At 39.2% G+C, this 16,687-nt stretch overlaps 1 protein-coding gene across 1 annotated transcript in view; it reads left to right on the top strand.

Moving 5' to 3' along the window:
• The window catches only part of C7 (complement C7), a 64,652-nt gene that overhangs the window by 35,600 nt on the left and 12,365 nt on the right, over window positions 1-16,687 (top strand). The window contains exons 10-15 of the mRNA XM_028767646.1: window positions 1,415-1,581; window positions 4,414-4,642; window positions 5,497-5,668; window positions 9,015-9,102; window positions 11,339-11,471; window positions 14,452-14,643. Coding sequence (XP_028623479.1) covers window positions 1,415-1,581; window positions 4,414-4,642; window positions 5,497-5,668; window positions 9,015-9,102; window positions 11,339-11,471; window positions 14,452-14,643 — 981 coding nt within the window. The remainder of the gene's footprint in view (window positions 1-1,414; window positions 1,582-4,413; window positions 4,643-5,496; window positions 5,669-9,014; window positions 9,103-11,338; window positions 11,472-14,451; window positions 14,644-16,687) is intronic.

Raw genomic sequence — 16,687 nt, 5'->3', positions numbered from 1 at the left:
AATGTGATCTGTAGGATTAGAAATGTCTAGTCATGACCTTTGTAAGAACCAATTTTTAGTGGAGGTAAAAATACATCTAAAATTATGAGACACATAAATGGAAAATAGGAATTCAATTAGCATTCAAACTTTTCAGAACACTTTTCATGTTTTAGGTAATGTATTCCTGTTAATTAACAGCTTTTAAAAATTTGTTAATGTGCTAGACCCTGAGTTGTTTTTTTCTTCAGTATTTTATCACAAAGAATTTCAAATACAGAAAAAAAATATGTAAGGGACACGGTAATTGTTTATGTATCTATTATCAAGACATGACAATTATTATGCTGACATTTTGTCACATATACACATATAATATTTATAATATCGACTGGTTATTTAGCAGCATCACTGAGCATGTGTTTCAAATGCTTATGTTATTTATGGAGTTACTTGAAAGTAAGTTTCACCTTCATGATACTTCATCCTTTAATATATGTATGCTTCTAACAATATTCTTCTGCAAAGCATGCATGATATTCTCACTGAACTTAAGTATTTAGATTAGCAGTAATTTTATGATATCCTCTATTTAAGTCTAGAGATGTTTTGTTCTTCTCCTTCTCCCCCCTGTCCTCCTCCTCACCCTCCTCCTACTCTTTCTCCTCCTCCACCACCACCACCACCACCACCACCACCACCACCACCACCACCACCATCACCGCCATTATTATTTAGACAGGGTCTAACGCATCCTAGTCTGTCCTTCAACTTGTTATGTAGTAGAGAATGACCTTGAGCCTCTGATCCCCTCTACTTCCTGAGGGAGTGCTGAGATTATAGGCTTGTGCTCCCACAGCTAATCTTAGGCAGTGCAGGTATAGGCACAGACTTCCCCAAGGGTTAGCAAATGCTTTACCTACTAAACAAATCCCCAGCTACCTGCTCTTCTTTTCAATCTTAGATTTTATGTCCACTGAGAGTCACGGCACAATCATGAGAAAAATGTAGAGATCTGCCATACCCTCCCCACCCCCAAACCTCTCAGTCTAGCCACACCTCCCGAAACTGTGATGCAACTGCTAAGATTGATGGATCTTCATAGAGATAGCTTTTCATATAATAGACATCAATGCTATATATGATACTTATTGACATTAGTGTCTGTTCTTGGTGTTGTATATTTTATGGGTCTTCTAAGGATGTCAGATGGTTAACAACCACCGTAGTGTTGTATAGAATGGGTTAAATTCTCTAAAAATCCTGGCATCTCCCATACCATTGTCTTCAGGGTTTGCTTTTCTCAAGATGCCATAGTTTGATGAATTTTTTTTTTTTAACATCTGACAGACTTTGGACTTTTCCTTGATAATTTCATTTTATTTGTGCATGCTGACTTACCTTGATTCATTTCACTTGTTTCCTCTATTTGTAGGAGACCACGGCAGAGTGCTTCGAGGAGAGCCGTTTGTCAGAGGTGGAGACTCTGGCTTTGTAGCTGACCTTAGTTTCCTGGACCTGGATAATCCTGCTGGAAATAAACAGCGGTATTCCTCCTGGGCCAGCTCTGTAACCAGTCTTCCCCAAGTCATAAAACAAAAGGTATGTGAAGCACTGCGTGGAGCAGTGGGAGCAGTCATGTTTACTTGTGTTGGAAAATGAGATTACATCAAGGTGATTAAACAGAATTGGCTGCAATTAGCATTTCCCGCATCCCAATTATGTTTTATATAGTAAAATGAATATATACATGATAATAAGAAACAGACGATGTGGTTTATTTGTGGATCAGCAGTAAAGTTTACACATCCTGTAAATCCCAAGACAATAATGAGGACACTTGTATTTTAACTTTGGCCCTAAAGAGGATTATATTTTCTTTTAAAACTTTACCTTCTTTGGTTTATTATCAGTGTATGTGTGTGATGTATGTCTGTGGGCTCACACATGCTGTTGCATGGAGAGCCACAGATAATTTTGTGAAGTCAGTTCTCTCCTTCAACCTTTGTGTGGGTCTTGAAGAGCGAACTCAGGTTGCCAGACTTGTGGAGCAAGTGTCTATATCCGGCAATTCGTCTTGCCAGCCCCTTGATCATATCTTTTTTGCTTTGTAATTGGAGGCAGGGTTGCGGATTTTCCAAGAGGAATGCATAGAGACTTGCTTGCCCTTACATCTGTCAGTCTGATCGCTTCTCTTCCTGTGCTTTAGTTTATGGGCTCTGAAATTACAGTAACCCATATGTACCAAATAACAGGTAGAACTGAGGGTATTTCTATCATCAAAATGTGTTTTATTTTATAGCACAGTAACAAAATAAAAACAAAGATCCCCCTCAAAAAACCCCAACCCTACTGAGTTATGCATGCGTGCACAATGAAGACCAGAAATCATACTGGAAATTGAAGTGAGGTTCACAACACTTAAAATCTGCTGTAGTGTTGACTTAAGAAAGGTTGCATTGATAACAATGGAAGCAAGGTTTTATACATGTTAAATTATTAGGAAATGCATCCATGCTACCATGAATGAGGCACCTTGCCTAAAAAACCCCGAAGCCCCCTGTGTGCTGGAAGTGTTACAGTGTTTTAGATCAGATAAAGTAGAACAGTCAGAAATCTGGTGGCCAGTTTACCAGATGAGTGGGTGTGGCTTATGGTGCAGTAGGTTAACCAATGTGGAGGTCTGAGCTGTGTGTGCATCTACACTGCATGTGAGGTTCTGTGTTCTCTCACGCTGTGCATCGTGTGGATACCACTGCACACAAGAGAATGCAAAATCTGCAAAACACTCATGTTGTACTCTTGCATGTCAACCTCAATAGAACAAATCTACCTCTCTTCTTTATGCTAGTCATTATCCCAGACAACAAAACAAACAAAAACAAACAAACAAACAAACACAGTAGCTCTTTGATCACCCCTAACACCGTTTACCTCAAATAAGGCAGGCAGCAAGCCTTTCAGCATTTCCAGAAAAGGCATTTCACGGTCCCATAACTTCTTTAGCAATGGAGGAAAGAAGACGTTCTTTCACAGCCTTAACTATGTCCTTTGTCCACAAGGGACTGTAAACTGTTGCAGATGTACCAGCTTCCTGGTTGGGCAGGAAAGGCACAATGAAAGAACAGACAGCATCCAGCTTATGACTGTTCAAGGCCATTCATTGCTCAAAAGAGCCTGGCTGTCACGTGTCTTTCCAGTTGAGTCCTTGGTGACGTCATTGTCATAGTCTGAATTTAGCCATAATAATAGTGTGCAGGAGAATTTAGAATCTGTTACAAAGCAGAGCCTCTTTTTGTTTTTTTAAAAATGTGGAAAAGCGTGTTCCCACATAGGCTGTTAAAATTCAGCAGCCAGACCCTTGACTTCGAAGTGGATTTTCTTCTGAAAAACCAAATACAAGGTAATAATGTTTCCCTGCTTTAAATTTCTTCAGGAGAGAGCCTTGGTCTGTGGGAAAGAGATATTAAATCTGAGTCAGAAAATTTAATTCTAAGTGTAATTGTACTTCCTTCCTTCCTATAGTTTAAGCACAATTCCCTTCCTTCTGTCCTCTATGGAGGTGATAACTCACTGTCTTTGAAACAATTTTCCATTACCTAGACAATGAATGTTCTTCGGTTTTTGTTTTTTAATTAATGCATGTTTAAGGTGTAAACAATATTCATCCCCTATCTGGTTCTAAATTTTCCTAGGTTTGTATAGATTTTGTTGCAAGGAGTGTGAATCCCTTGTTTTTTTTTTTTTTTAATTCCAATTTAAACAAGAAACAATTTTACAGTAGCACATATTCAGAGAAGATTCACCTTCTTTAGTTTTGGGGTCTGAAGACATTAAATAGAAAATTCCAGAAATAGGCAATTTATGAGATTTAATTTATTATTAATTATTATTGTTAATCCCATGCTGGGCCTGGTTGATAAACCACACTCTGTCATACGGGGCTGGAGAGAAGGCTCATCAGTTAGGAACACTGACTGCTCATCTTCAGGGTCTCACTTTGGTTCCTTGTACTCATGTTGGGAGGCTTATGACTGCCTATAATTAATTCTAGCTCCAAGAGATCTGGTATCTTTTTCCTGCTTCTGTGGGCATCTGCCCACACGTGACATTCATTCACAGGGACACACACACACACATACACACACACACAGAGACATAGACACACACAGAAAAAGACAGAGGTGGGGGAGGGAGAGAGAGAGTGCTTTATCATAGGTTCATATGAATAGGAAGAAGCAGCCCATGTAGCATTTGGTTCTGTTCTTGCTTTGGGGATAGTATTAGGAGTCTTGAGACATACATACTATGGGGCGATGGTAATGAATGCAAGAGTGTCCTTTGCTCTTGTCTCAGTGGGGTTAGGTGTGCATATAATAAGAAGCATGCTCTTTCCTGAAGCTCGGAGTACTGACCGCCATCTTTTCTCTGTAGCTGACGCCGTTGTATGAGCTGGTCAAGGAAGTGCCCTGTGCTTCTGTGAAAAGACTGTACCTGAAGCGGGCTCTTGAGGAGTACTTGGATGAATTTGACCCCTGCCACTGCCAGCCTTGCCAGAATGGTGGCCTCGCTACTGTTGTGGGGACACAGTGCCAGTGTCACTGCAAACCGTACACATTTGGTATGGCGTGTGAGCAAGGAGAACTTGTCGGCAATCAAGCAGGTCAGCGTTACAGGTTTTCACTCATCGAGAGGGATACACTGAGTCCTCCTTGGTCCTTGACACGCGCTGCTTTGTGTTTGAAGTGAGGCTGCTTTTGAACTTAGAATCTCCCTCTGTTTTTCCATCTCCACATTGTAGTTTTTAAGGTTAAGGTCTTGTGCTGTTTCTCTTCTTACTCAGCTGACTTAGAGACACCATTCTGGTTTTGACCCTTTATTATCGACTAGAATAGAATTGTGTTTAAAATATCTTTCCATCCGTTCATAATTATCTCAATAAGGTTTTGTTTTAACACAGCTCAGTGGGAGCTAGCCTTTGGGACAGTGAGCTCTTTGGAACATCTCGAATATTTTGTATTATGTACCATTATAGACACGTGGATTTTCAATTATCTGTTAAAATGGAAGCACCCTTTGCTAGCAAGTATTGGAATATGCAGTAGGAATGGTAATGTATCTTCCCCTTCCCTTTGATCATAGTCTGGGGAAGCAAATACATGATACAATGTACATGAAAGCACCTTGACACTCATAATCAGCACATTTAAGATATTGCAAGAATTTTTCCACAGCAGGCTGAACATGGATACCTCAAGTCATTGAGGAGAGCCGTTCTGGTTGCTGTGAAAACCCCAAGAAAACTCCAGAACAACAAAGGAACAAGAAGCTTGAAATCTTGGTCAAAGGTTGTGTACTAATACAATCTCACAGCTGGATTCACGTCCAGCCACTGCAGATCCTACAGTACACCCACTCTAAATCTCACAAGGCTATTATCCACACCCCCATCCCCAGTGAGCACATTAGCAGGAAGCACAGCACTGAGCTCCAGCAGTCATCTTTCTTCTGTGACAGGAGGGGTTGACGGAGGTTGGAGCTGTTGGTCCTCTTGGAGCCCCTGTGTTGAAGGGAAGAGATCGAGAAGCCGAGAATGCAATAATCCCCCTCCCAGGGCAGGTGGAAAGTCCTGTATAGGAGAAACGACTGAAAGCAGGCAGTGTGAAGACCAGGACTTGGAGAACTTGCGGTAATGGAAACTGGGCCTTTTAGCACTTACTGAGAGAGCATATGCTGTGCAGTGAGTGTGAGGTTGGTGATCGCTGCTCTGAGGTGATTAGAAGTTAAGTGGTGATTTTTTTTTTTTTTTTGGTCAGTGCTTGCTTTGTTCCTTAGAACTAGGGTTAACGAAGGCAGAAGGCCTATCATGGCTAGTAACACCGACTGTGAGCTTCAGGTTTTCTAGACACCAGGATACATAGGGCTAGTCACGGGGTGTAGGAGTCCAGTGGGTTTGCCCCCTACTTGCTCTGTAGCCTTGAGCAATTCACGGGATGTATCTTTAACATCAGAACAGTAGCTGTAGATACACTGATGGTAAAATATAAAAGCTAAATCCTCTAAAAGTGACTGGTATGGGCACATGGAAAGCATTTATAAGTGTGTTAATTTTCAGATACACCAATGCCTCCTACTTTCTTGGTCTCTGGGTTAAGTATAAAGCCAGGCACTTTAGCTGGACGACATTTTGCCCAGCTGATCTGGTGGAAATCTGCCAGTAACATTACCCTGGAAGTGAACATGCTAAAGGTTTCTCAACTTTGTTGACTCAACTGTACCCTGTATCAGAATTCTTTGAAAATATTTATTATTTATACTTGAGGCAGGATCTTTTGTAACCTGGTGCTTTCCTCAAACTCAGTGTGTAATGGAGGATGACCTTGGACTCCTGATCTTTCTGGTTTTACTTCCAAAGTGCTGGGATTACAAGCTTGTGTCTCCATGCCAAGTTTTTTTTTTTATGTTGCAGAAATATTTTATTTTTCTAAGCAGGAAGGCAATTTTATTAGAGTTTAAAAGAAATACTCCTAGAGGGAGTGAGCTATAAATCTCATCAGCTTCCCAGAGGAGAAATAATGGAAGAGTGAAGGGGGCAGGAGAAAGAAAGGAAAAGAAAATTCATGCTGTGTAAACTGCTAAGGAGGTGAGACACGTGACACACTAGTAGTCATGTGGTGAACAGGGGAGCTCTAAGGAACAAATAAGAAATTGGCAAATGTGGGTGGGGGAAAGCCAAAATGTTAGAGAAGGCATGGTTAGCTAGAGCAGAGACAGAGAAGGAAAACTTTTATTTCCCTGAGTACTTAAGGTAGACAGATGTGTGAAGCAGTATGGTGGTGCTCTGTAAGAGACTGTGCTAGGGGGGCAGGGCATCATGCAAGGCAAAGTACAGTATCTCATTGAAGAAACAATTATTTTGTCAATGTCTTTAGCATAGTTTAAGGTGAGCCTGCCTGTTTAGGGCAAGTTCCTTGGTCAAGAGATTGATCTGGCTTAACTAGAGTTTTAGTTCTTCCCAGAGATTCTATTCTTTTGGCCAGAAAGAGGTTTTTATTCTCTTAAAAAATTAATTTCTTATTTTTAAGTATCTATCTGTCTATGTGAGTGAGTATCCATGCCCAAGAAAGTTGGAGGCTAAGGATTCTCCTCGAGCTAGAGTTATAGGCAGTAATAAATCATCTGACTTGGTTGCTAGGAATGAAACCCTGGTCCTCTGTAAGAGCAGTAAGCACTCTCAACTATAGAACCATCTCTCTAGTTCCAAAAGGAGTTTTTTTTTTTTTTTAAATTGGGACATTACTGTTGCTTTAACATCTATCCCCTCAAAAGAGGTGATCCTAAAATCATTTAGGAACCAGACCATGGATCCCAGGCCCCAAATGATCCCAAATACTGCTAAAGATGAGGTTGCCAAAGAGGCACAAGGTCATTTTTGGGTTTTAGCTACAAAAGAAACAGGCTACTGTTCTTTCAGGTCTTCTGAGCCAGTTTTATTTCCTCTTCTCATCATTTCCCCCTCTTGGAATTAGGGTAATGAGGAATCTGGCTTCTAACATCTGAATGGGGTCATTGTGTGTGGCATTTGGGGGTGCTTTTCCAGTGGACCCATCTCAAAGGCTCAAAAAGTGCATGTGTTGGTTCATATGTTCCACATTCCAAAGGTTAGAAACTATACCAAAAATTTTAGTAAGATAATTTGAAGGCCATGTGAGTTAAAGAAAGAAACAAGGTGCTTGGGTATATGGATATATACTAGGTGCTATGCCATGGATAAGGACATAGGCTGCCTTGATCCTAGGACTCTCATGCCTTCTAAGACAACATAGTTCTTCAGTGAGGAAGCCATAGGACACATGGGTTATAGGGGGAAAGAATGCACATATATCACTAAGACTGTGAGAGTGTGAAAGCAGGTTTCTGTCTGAGGGGACCTACTTCTCTGGACTTGTGAAATCACTTTTACACAAAATTAAGTCTGTTTAATGGAGGAATAGCAAACCTTTATATATATATAAAGCCAGAGAAAAGGGAACATTCTAAGGGGATTAAAGAGATCTCATCCTCATTCTCCTCTTCCTCTTCTTTTTTGTTCTTGTTTGTTCAAAGGAGAGAATCTGTCCTGATCAGCACCAATAAGAAATTTTTGATATTTCACATTTCTGGTTCCTTGGGGTGTTTTAAAAGATAAGGAATTGAACTGCGAAAAAGTGTCACAGCCTGTGTTTGTTCTTCCTGCTCAGATTTCACTAGCTGGAGTGGATTGGTAGCATATTGACCACAGAGGCACTATGGACAACCACAGTTTAATGATGGATGTTTTCATTATTATTAGAATAATTATAAACTTCTGTAGGGATGATCATGGTTATGGCAAATTTTCAGGAATAGCATTGATGATGTGACCTTAAGGATGCTTAAGAATGTTTCTCTTATTCATTTTTTTTTTTTTGAGACAAGGTTTCTCTGTATAGCCCTGGCTGTCCTGGAACTCACTCTGTAGACCAGACTGGCCTCGAACTCAGAAATCTGCCTGCCTCTGCCTCCCAAGCGCTGGGATTAAAGGTGTGCACCACCACCGCCCGGCTGTTTCTCTTATTCTTGATATTCTTACTAAGTAGAATTAAATTTGTGATAAAAAGATTTCAGAACCCAACAGCAGAAAACATAGTGATATCTGAGACAGGTGAACCTAGAAGTCATATAATGTAGATGAATCATCCAAAGACGTTCATCCTTCTTCCTGCTTGCTTTTCATAGTACTGATCCTGTAGATATTTAAATCAGCATCTTTTGCTAGATTGAGTTTACATTCAAGTATTTACAAATATAATGTGATCACATATTTGGTTCTGTGAATGTCAAAAATATATACCTGTGTCCTTATATTTTCTGTTTGAATGACTTCAGATGTAAGGGAAAAATATAATATAATATAATATAATATAATATAATATAATATAATATAATAATATATATTCAACTAAACTATGGAAACCAATCACATTGATTTTCATTTGTTTCTGTTTCTTTTCCAGATTACTTGAGCCACATTGCTTTCATTTGTCTTTGGTTCCAAAAGGATTCTGCCCATCACCCCCTGCCTTAAAAGATGGATTTGTTCAAGTTGGTTATCAAAAGATTTATTTTTTCTTTATGAATATTCCAACTTCTATCTCTTTACTTAGATATAACCTATATCTTTCTCCATGGTCAGCTAGTACTAATGTATTTTATATGTGCAGTTTTACTTCAGTAGTAGAGGGGATTTCATTCATGACATTTTCCCTTTGGATCAAGGTGGGTTTTTTTTTTTTTTTGTTCTGTCTTTTTTTTTTTTTTTTTGAAGGTAGCATTCCTTCTATGGCATGGGAAGTCAATACTACCACCTGATGAATCAGAGATAGCAACATGCCTATTGAATATTGCTAATGGTACTGTTAATTGTAAATTCACACTCAATTTCCTAAGTCAAAGTCTAAAGAATTTTTTTATTCTTTTCACTGAAAAATGCTTTCTTAAAAACATTTCATCATGAAATCAAATATTTAATTTAACCCAAAAGTCAGTTTTAACCACTATCTGATGAGATGTATGTTATTATACTTTTACCAGTTTTTATGTTCATAAAAGAAGATTGATCATCTTCCACTTGTTGTTTTAGTGACTTCACTTGGCATTGTGATTATCATTGTGATTATCTGTTCCCAGTCTTTCTTAGGATTGCACTTTGGCCCCAAGATTCAGTAACATCTCTTTGTGGCTCACACAAGAAACATGTCTTCATAAGGATGCTTCCAATGCTGGCAGTTCAACTTCTACATGAGAAATTTTGATTCTTAAGTTTACAATAATAAGAGTTTGCTTAAGTTTCCACAGTGTAGACACTGTTGAGAAAGCAATGAGGCAGAGGACGAAGGAGATAAAGTAGAAGGTGCTGGAATGTTCTACATTCTTACCATGATATATGGAGCTCCTGCATCAAGCACATTTTGAGAGGAATAAAATGTAAACGCACATACCTTAGCAACCCATGAAGCTCATGTGCCCTTTTGGGAGCCAACATTTTAAAACACTGTTTCAGAATGCCCACATACAACATTCAGGGTACTTTAAGACAGAGATTGCTGCTTGATTCCTGTATTCCAATCTTTTCTGATTCAGTAGGTTGGGTGTGAGGCCTGCAAGTCTTCCTTTATTAATTGCTATAAGTGATTTTTGAATAGAAATATTTGGATGGTGTTAAGTTAAATTTTCTCATCATGAAGTCCCTCTTGCAATGTAGAAGACCTAAGAGCTACAGTCAAAAGCTGACATGTACCATCCCCACTGTTTCCTATTAGCTTCAACAATGGAGGCAGACCAAGCCTGGAATAGAATGTCTGGCAATGATAATTAGGCACCAGAAAATTGGGTTTTATTTGCTAGAATATCTCCAAAACATCCCCAGGACTGTATTTCTTCAGTGTTTCTCTACAGGGGACAGAGAACCAGAAAGTAAGGAAAGGAAGCAAGGGCCCCAGTGAGGGTAACTATCCTCTTGCAGGCTTGGATTTGAAATTCCTTACTTCATTATGAAAACTCACCTACCAATATTATAAACTAATGAAATAGCTAATTCATTCACAGCAGCATTTCCATCACTATAGTGAAGAGTGGAAGAAGATTACCATCGTGACTTTTAGTAGTCATTGGTGAGCCAGGTAGGGTGGCACATGCCTATAAACCAAGCACTGAGGTGGAGGATTCTAAGTTTGAGGCCAGCTAGGGCTCCACAGCCATTTGGAGATTGATCTGAGATGCACCGTGAGAGCCTATCTCAAACAGCAAAAACAAGCAACCAGATGATATAATGCCTTCAATGAGACTTTCATGAAGACACTGAGAAGATGCAAATATTTCTGATATGCAGACACTTACTAGGTACTGTTGTCAGTGAACAGAATATAGATCCTTCACATAAAGAACTGCTGGACAAAACTACTAAATCTGATGGCAAACTGCATTTTCCTACATGAAGAAGGAAGGGAAATTACCAGAACAGTGTCCACTAAGGTGGTTTTAATAAAATGCTTAGCGTAGCACTTGGTATTTTGGGACCAATCAATACATTGTAATATGTTAGCATTATGGCTTTATTTCAATCAATGGTGGTATTAGTGTTGGTGAATAGAGGTGCTATTAGTGTTCTTGAATACAAGGGAAAATGTTTTATATTGATTTTCTAAATCAATTGTTTGAATGTAGGTTGACTAATGAGTAAAGTTAATTTTGATTTTTAGGCCAAATAAAAACTGAGAAAGCTTTTTGTTAATGAGAAACAGGACAACTCAATCTTTCTCCACTTTTTATTTTTGTTTAGGGTGAAGGCACCATGTTTCCTGTTGGGAAAAACATAGTATATGCTTGTAATGAAGGATATTCTCTTATCGGAGATCCTGTTGCCAGATGTGGAGAAGAGTTACAGTGGCTTGTTGGAGAAATGCATTGTCAAAGTGAGTGGTCTTAGTTTTAGTGTATATATTAAGATGGGAGATTGGTAGAGAAGAAAATAAATGAGGATAGATAATCACCTGTGTTAACCCCAACACTAAGGAGCAAATCATCATCAGCTTCATTTGTCTCCTTTTCCTGAAAATCTGTTAGGAGCCTGTATTAATAATTTTTCTCACCACTGTGACAAACATACCAGGACAAAATAGCTTAAGGATAGAAACACTTAGGTTCGCTCACAGTTCATAGGGAAGTATAGTCCATCATAGCAAGAACACCTTAGTGGAGGGAGAGCAGGCAGCTGTTCACATAGCATCCACAGTCAGGAAGCGGAGAGAGATGGAAGCTGGTGCTTGTGGCACTACAGATAATACTTTATATTCATTGCATTGTTTTTCATGTTAAATATTTCTATTGTTTTATCTTTCATTCATGAATTTTCTGTGTAGCTGTGAAATAGTCTTTTAAGAATTTTATTTGAACTATTTATATGTTTTTCTGCTCTAGATATTTTCCAATGTTTTGCAGAAAATTTCCATCTAGTAATTTAGATTTTTTGAAACAAAATTTCACTTGGTAGCTCAGGCAAGTATGAAATTCGCTTGAACACAACTAATGGCATTTCTCTTGCCTCAGCCTCCCAAGTGCTGAGGTTACAGGTGTGAGACATTGTATCTGGCATCATTTAAATTTACCAAACTAATTGCAACTTCTTCAAGGCTCATAATTGTTAATTTTTTTTATCTGTATCTCTTATGAGTTTGTTTCTGTTGTATTTCCTATAGGCTTAGATTTACTTTATGAGGGTTTTTGAATGCTTCAACCTTCCTTGTAGCCTACTGACCAAAAGTAGAGGAGAAAGATGGTTAATAGGACAAGGGGGTTGTGGACTTGTTTAAAAGTAGATTTTTGGGAATGATTCCAATCTTTGTTGTAAGGATATGGATAGTCTAGTCCAATAGCAAACACCAAACATGAATCAGTAATGGCTCAATCTAACAGAAACCATGAGGTTTGGCCGAATCACCACAAGTCTGCAGAAGCAGCAAGAAGCAGACAGAATACAACAAAAGTTCTTTGGAGCTTTTCTTTACAAAGTCATGACAAGTGAAGATCAGTGAAGAAAAGTATTGCAAGGTGAACCAATGCAAGAACATCATTCACTGTCTGTCGGGTTCTACTTATCTTCTTTCCAAATATCCATTCAAGTGTCTGGTTCAGCAGAACATCCTCTCCTAAGGCAGCTTCCAGAAAAAACATCATATGACACAACTGAGACTCCAAAGAAACCAGAAATTTCCGTTTCACATTCTTATGTTTTTGAATGTTATATTAGTTCTGACTAAATGCTACTGTATGCATGAAAAACTTTAAGAACAATTTGAGGCTTTGATGACATCTTTAGAGAAGATGAATTTTCTATCTGGTGAGCAGCTATGAGGGCACTTTGTGCCTGGTTAACCTTCATTTCAGTGGTGCCCCACCTCAAAGTGATCCAAATGAACAGAATGGACTTGCTACCTGCGTATTTCCTTTTTTGACAGAATTGGAGCCTTGGATTTCATTCCCTACCCTGTGTCTTTCATGCAAGTTCCATAAATAATTCAACCTCTGAGCTGCAGTTCTCAGTTTATCTGTTCTGCATTATGTTTTTATTTTATCTTAGTTTTTCAAATTTACAAGTACCTCACAGGGAAAAGCATTATCAAATCTGTTACTACTACCTTAGATTTCTCTTCTGTCTGGAATCTTGGATCTTCAAAACTGTACTTTTTTTTTTTTGACAACTCTATGATTCTCACCAGCCCGAGTAGTCATAGACCTTGAAAATAGGTAGCCTTGGCAGACAATACCAACTTAGATAAGGTCAAGCGAGTCATAGGCAGAGTCATAGTGAATTGCCCCCTGAACCTTCACCCAGCCGATACCTGGTTCTGAAGATATCTGTATTCCCCCTGATCACCCACACTCCAGTGTCATCCCCTTCCCCACATCCTGCCTTTGTGTTTATAACCCCTGTGTGAATGAATTACGATTTGAGAAAAAATAAATAAATTATTTAAAATTTTTTTCTTTTAGTCTTGTGCAACTTTCCTAACTGTCTTCGTAGGAGAGAGGCTGTAGAACATCCTTGTGATACATTTGGCAGATGTATCATACCAGAAACAAACTCAATGCCAGATTTTGAAGGCACAGCATGTGACCTGTACTTAGCTTTTCTCCATCATTACACAATATATTTGGCAACATCTAGTTACTCAATAAACGATAAAAACTGTGATTGCATAACTAAATGGATGGATTGTCTGATAAAGGCAGTGCTGAAACACAGGAGTGTTATATAGTATTTGTCCAAAATCCATGAGACGCATTACAATGATTTTTGTCTTCAATCATGAATTCTAACCTGTTCATATCTATGTTTTTTTTAGCTGCTTTATTTTTAAATATATTTGAACTAATGAATGTCATTAAGGGAAGGATTGGGATGGGGAAGTACTGAACACTGAACACTTTCTTGCAGCAAGGTGAAAGGTGCTGCTTTAAGTCTTTAGATGGTGACATATCTAATTAGAGCTAATGATATGCAAATGAGTGAAGCTCTTGGGAGAAGTCTGGTGGGACATCATCTCACTACAGAGATAAGTGGCATCTGTGAAGTCTGATTTTAGCAGCAGGCTGGGCTTTGGGGCTCTATTTGTAGGCTTGTTCATTTTAGGTTGTCACATTGCTTTGAGGGCAGGGGACGGAGATGACAGCTGTTTTGTCTTTAGTCGTTCATTGGTCAATTACATGTCAGACACAGTGAAGAGTGCTTTTTGGAGCACTGTATAAGTAGGCTCTCGCTTTTTTTTTTTTCTCTCTGCTTCTCTTGTGATATGAAAAAGCAGAACAAGCATATTAGCACAACATAAGGCTATTTTTAAAAAGGTTCCTTAGGATACCCAAGCAGTGACCCATTCTGTTCTCCTTTATCTTCAGAAATTGCTTGTTTTCCACCTGGAGTGACGAATGGCATGCAGAGTCACCCCCAGAAACCTTTTTATATGGTTGGTGAGAAGGTGACCCTTTCCTGCGCGGGTGGTATGTCCTTAGAAGGTCCTTCAACCTTCCTCTGTGGCTCCAGCCTTAAGTGGAGTCCCGAGCTGAAGAGTGCCCAGTGTGTTCAAAAAGGTGAGTAGCTTCTGTGTCTTTTCAATGTCACTTGTGCTTAAACAGGTAAGAGTCCTGTGATGACCGTCAGGGCATTGCATCAGAGTACGTCATTCTCTCTATCTGGCTCCCTAGGAGAATGAGGTCAGTGTGTAGACTGTGGAACAATAGACTAATGGCATATGGGGACAGGAAGGATGGCACAACGAACTTCACTCCTCCATATGAACGAAGAGCTTTTTATTGGTTAGGGTGCCAAGAAAATGAAGACTTTCTGAAGGCTGATACTTGTTTCTTTTCTGATTTTCTAAATTCAGAGTTAAGGTGATAATTTATTTAAAAAATTGAATGTATTATTTCTGGATTCTCAGTTATTGACATGAAAGTGAAAATTTATAAAAAAATTATTAAAAATGTAATCATACACTTATATTTAATACTGCAAAGTAGACATCATTCAAAGAAGTCTTGTGGTCTGTAAAGTTACTCTTCATAAGGGTGAAAATTAAGTTTACAGGAAAAATAATAAAAGACGAGAACTTGGATGAGTCCAATAGCTGGAGCATGGTTTATTTAGTATCAGAGAGGTGACATCTCTAATTCTGGCCATCTCATGATCAGGGCACAGGATTCAATCACTTGATGACCAGAGATCAAGAGAATGGGGGATCCAGGCTTTGGGGTGAGGATTTTGTAGCTAAAGATGGGGAAGGAGCATGAGGGCCTTAGAAGAAGAACAGAGAGGTCAGCTGTTTTCCTTAAAGAATCCATGTGATTGTAGAGGCTGTTGTTTCTTTCTCCAACCACTGGTTTCTGGGCTTGAATCAGCAGCCTTTCTTCTGAAATATCTTTCTTTTTGGTTTTTCGAGACAGGGTTTCTCTGTGTAGTCCTGGCTGTCCTGGAACTCACTCTGTAGACCAGGCTGGCCTTAAACTCAGAAATCTGCCTGCCTCTGCCTCCCAAGTGCTGGGATTAAAGGCGTGTGCCACCACCGCCCTGCCCTTCTGAAATATCTAAATAGCTGTTGTTTCCTGGGAGTTTGAGTTTAGTTCCAGGTCCTTGGCTTTTGGTGGGAGATAAGGGCGTGGGTCTTTCTCTGTTCCTGGTGGTGGAAATCCAGCAATCTAGTATTCTAAATCCTGGTCACACCATTTAAGAACCTGAAATAGACTGGTTGTGTTGGTCCACATCTTTAATTCCAACACTCAGATGCAGAGACAGGTGGATCTCTGTGAGCTTGAGGCTAGCCTGCTCTACACAGTGAGTTCCACAACAGCCAGAGGTATTTAGAGAGAGACCACATTTCAACAAACAAACAAGCAAGCAAACAAACAAACAAAGAAACACCTTAGGCAGAAAAAATAATTTAGAAAGATAAATTATGTATTTTCAGAGACTTATTTAAAAGTCTCTTGAATTTGTTTATTAAAACACATTTATTGTTTTATTGCACATTAATAAATGTAAATACATTGCTTCATAATTTTAAACGATAAATTTGTTTTTATTTTATGTGTATGCATGTTTTGCCTGCATATATGTAAGTGCACTGTGTTTGAGCCTCGTGCGTACAGAGGCCAAAAGAGGGCATTGGATACCCTGGAACTGGAGTTAAGGACAGTTGTGAGCTGCTATGCGGGTGCCAGAAACTGAACCCAAGTCTATTGTAAGAACAGCAAGTACTCTTAACTGCTGAGCTATCTCTCCAGTCTGGAAAGATGCGTTTAACAGTTATAACTGAGAAAGAAGGAAAGCTCATGTATCTGCTACTTTCCATAATATTTCTTTAGTGTCAGTTTTTAACCGAGTGCTGGAATCTGTCTATTCTTATGAGGATGAAGTACTAGATTCCAAGATGAACACTGCTAAGTGCATTAGACGTTTACAACTGAGAGCAGCAGGCTTCTTGGAGCCCTGTGCCGCTGAGTGTAGGCTTGGGCTGTAGTGATGCATGGGGGTAGAGAGGCGTAGAGCAGATGAATGGAGTGCCTTCCACACCAGCTTTCATGTGCTCTTTTCTCAACACAGGAGAAAGTATCTGCTCTTATCTCTATGTCCCCTGTC

Source organism: Grammomys surdaster, unplaced genomic scaffold (assembly GCF_004785775.1).
Source record: "Grammomys surdaster isolate TR1022 unplaced genomic scaffold, NIH_TR_1.0 174, whole genome shotgun sequence".
Lineage (NCBI taxonomy): Eukaryota > Metazoa > Chordata > Mammalia > Rodentia > Muridae > Grammomys > Grammomys surdaster.
The sequence above is the reverse complement of the archived record's forward strand: the minus strand, read 5'-3'. Positions and strand labels throughout refer to the sequence as shown.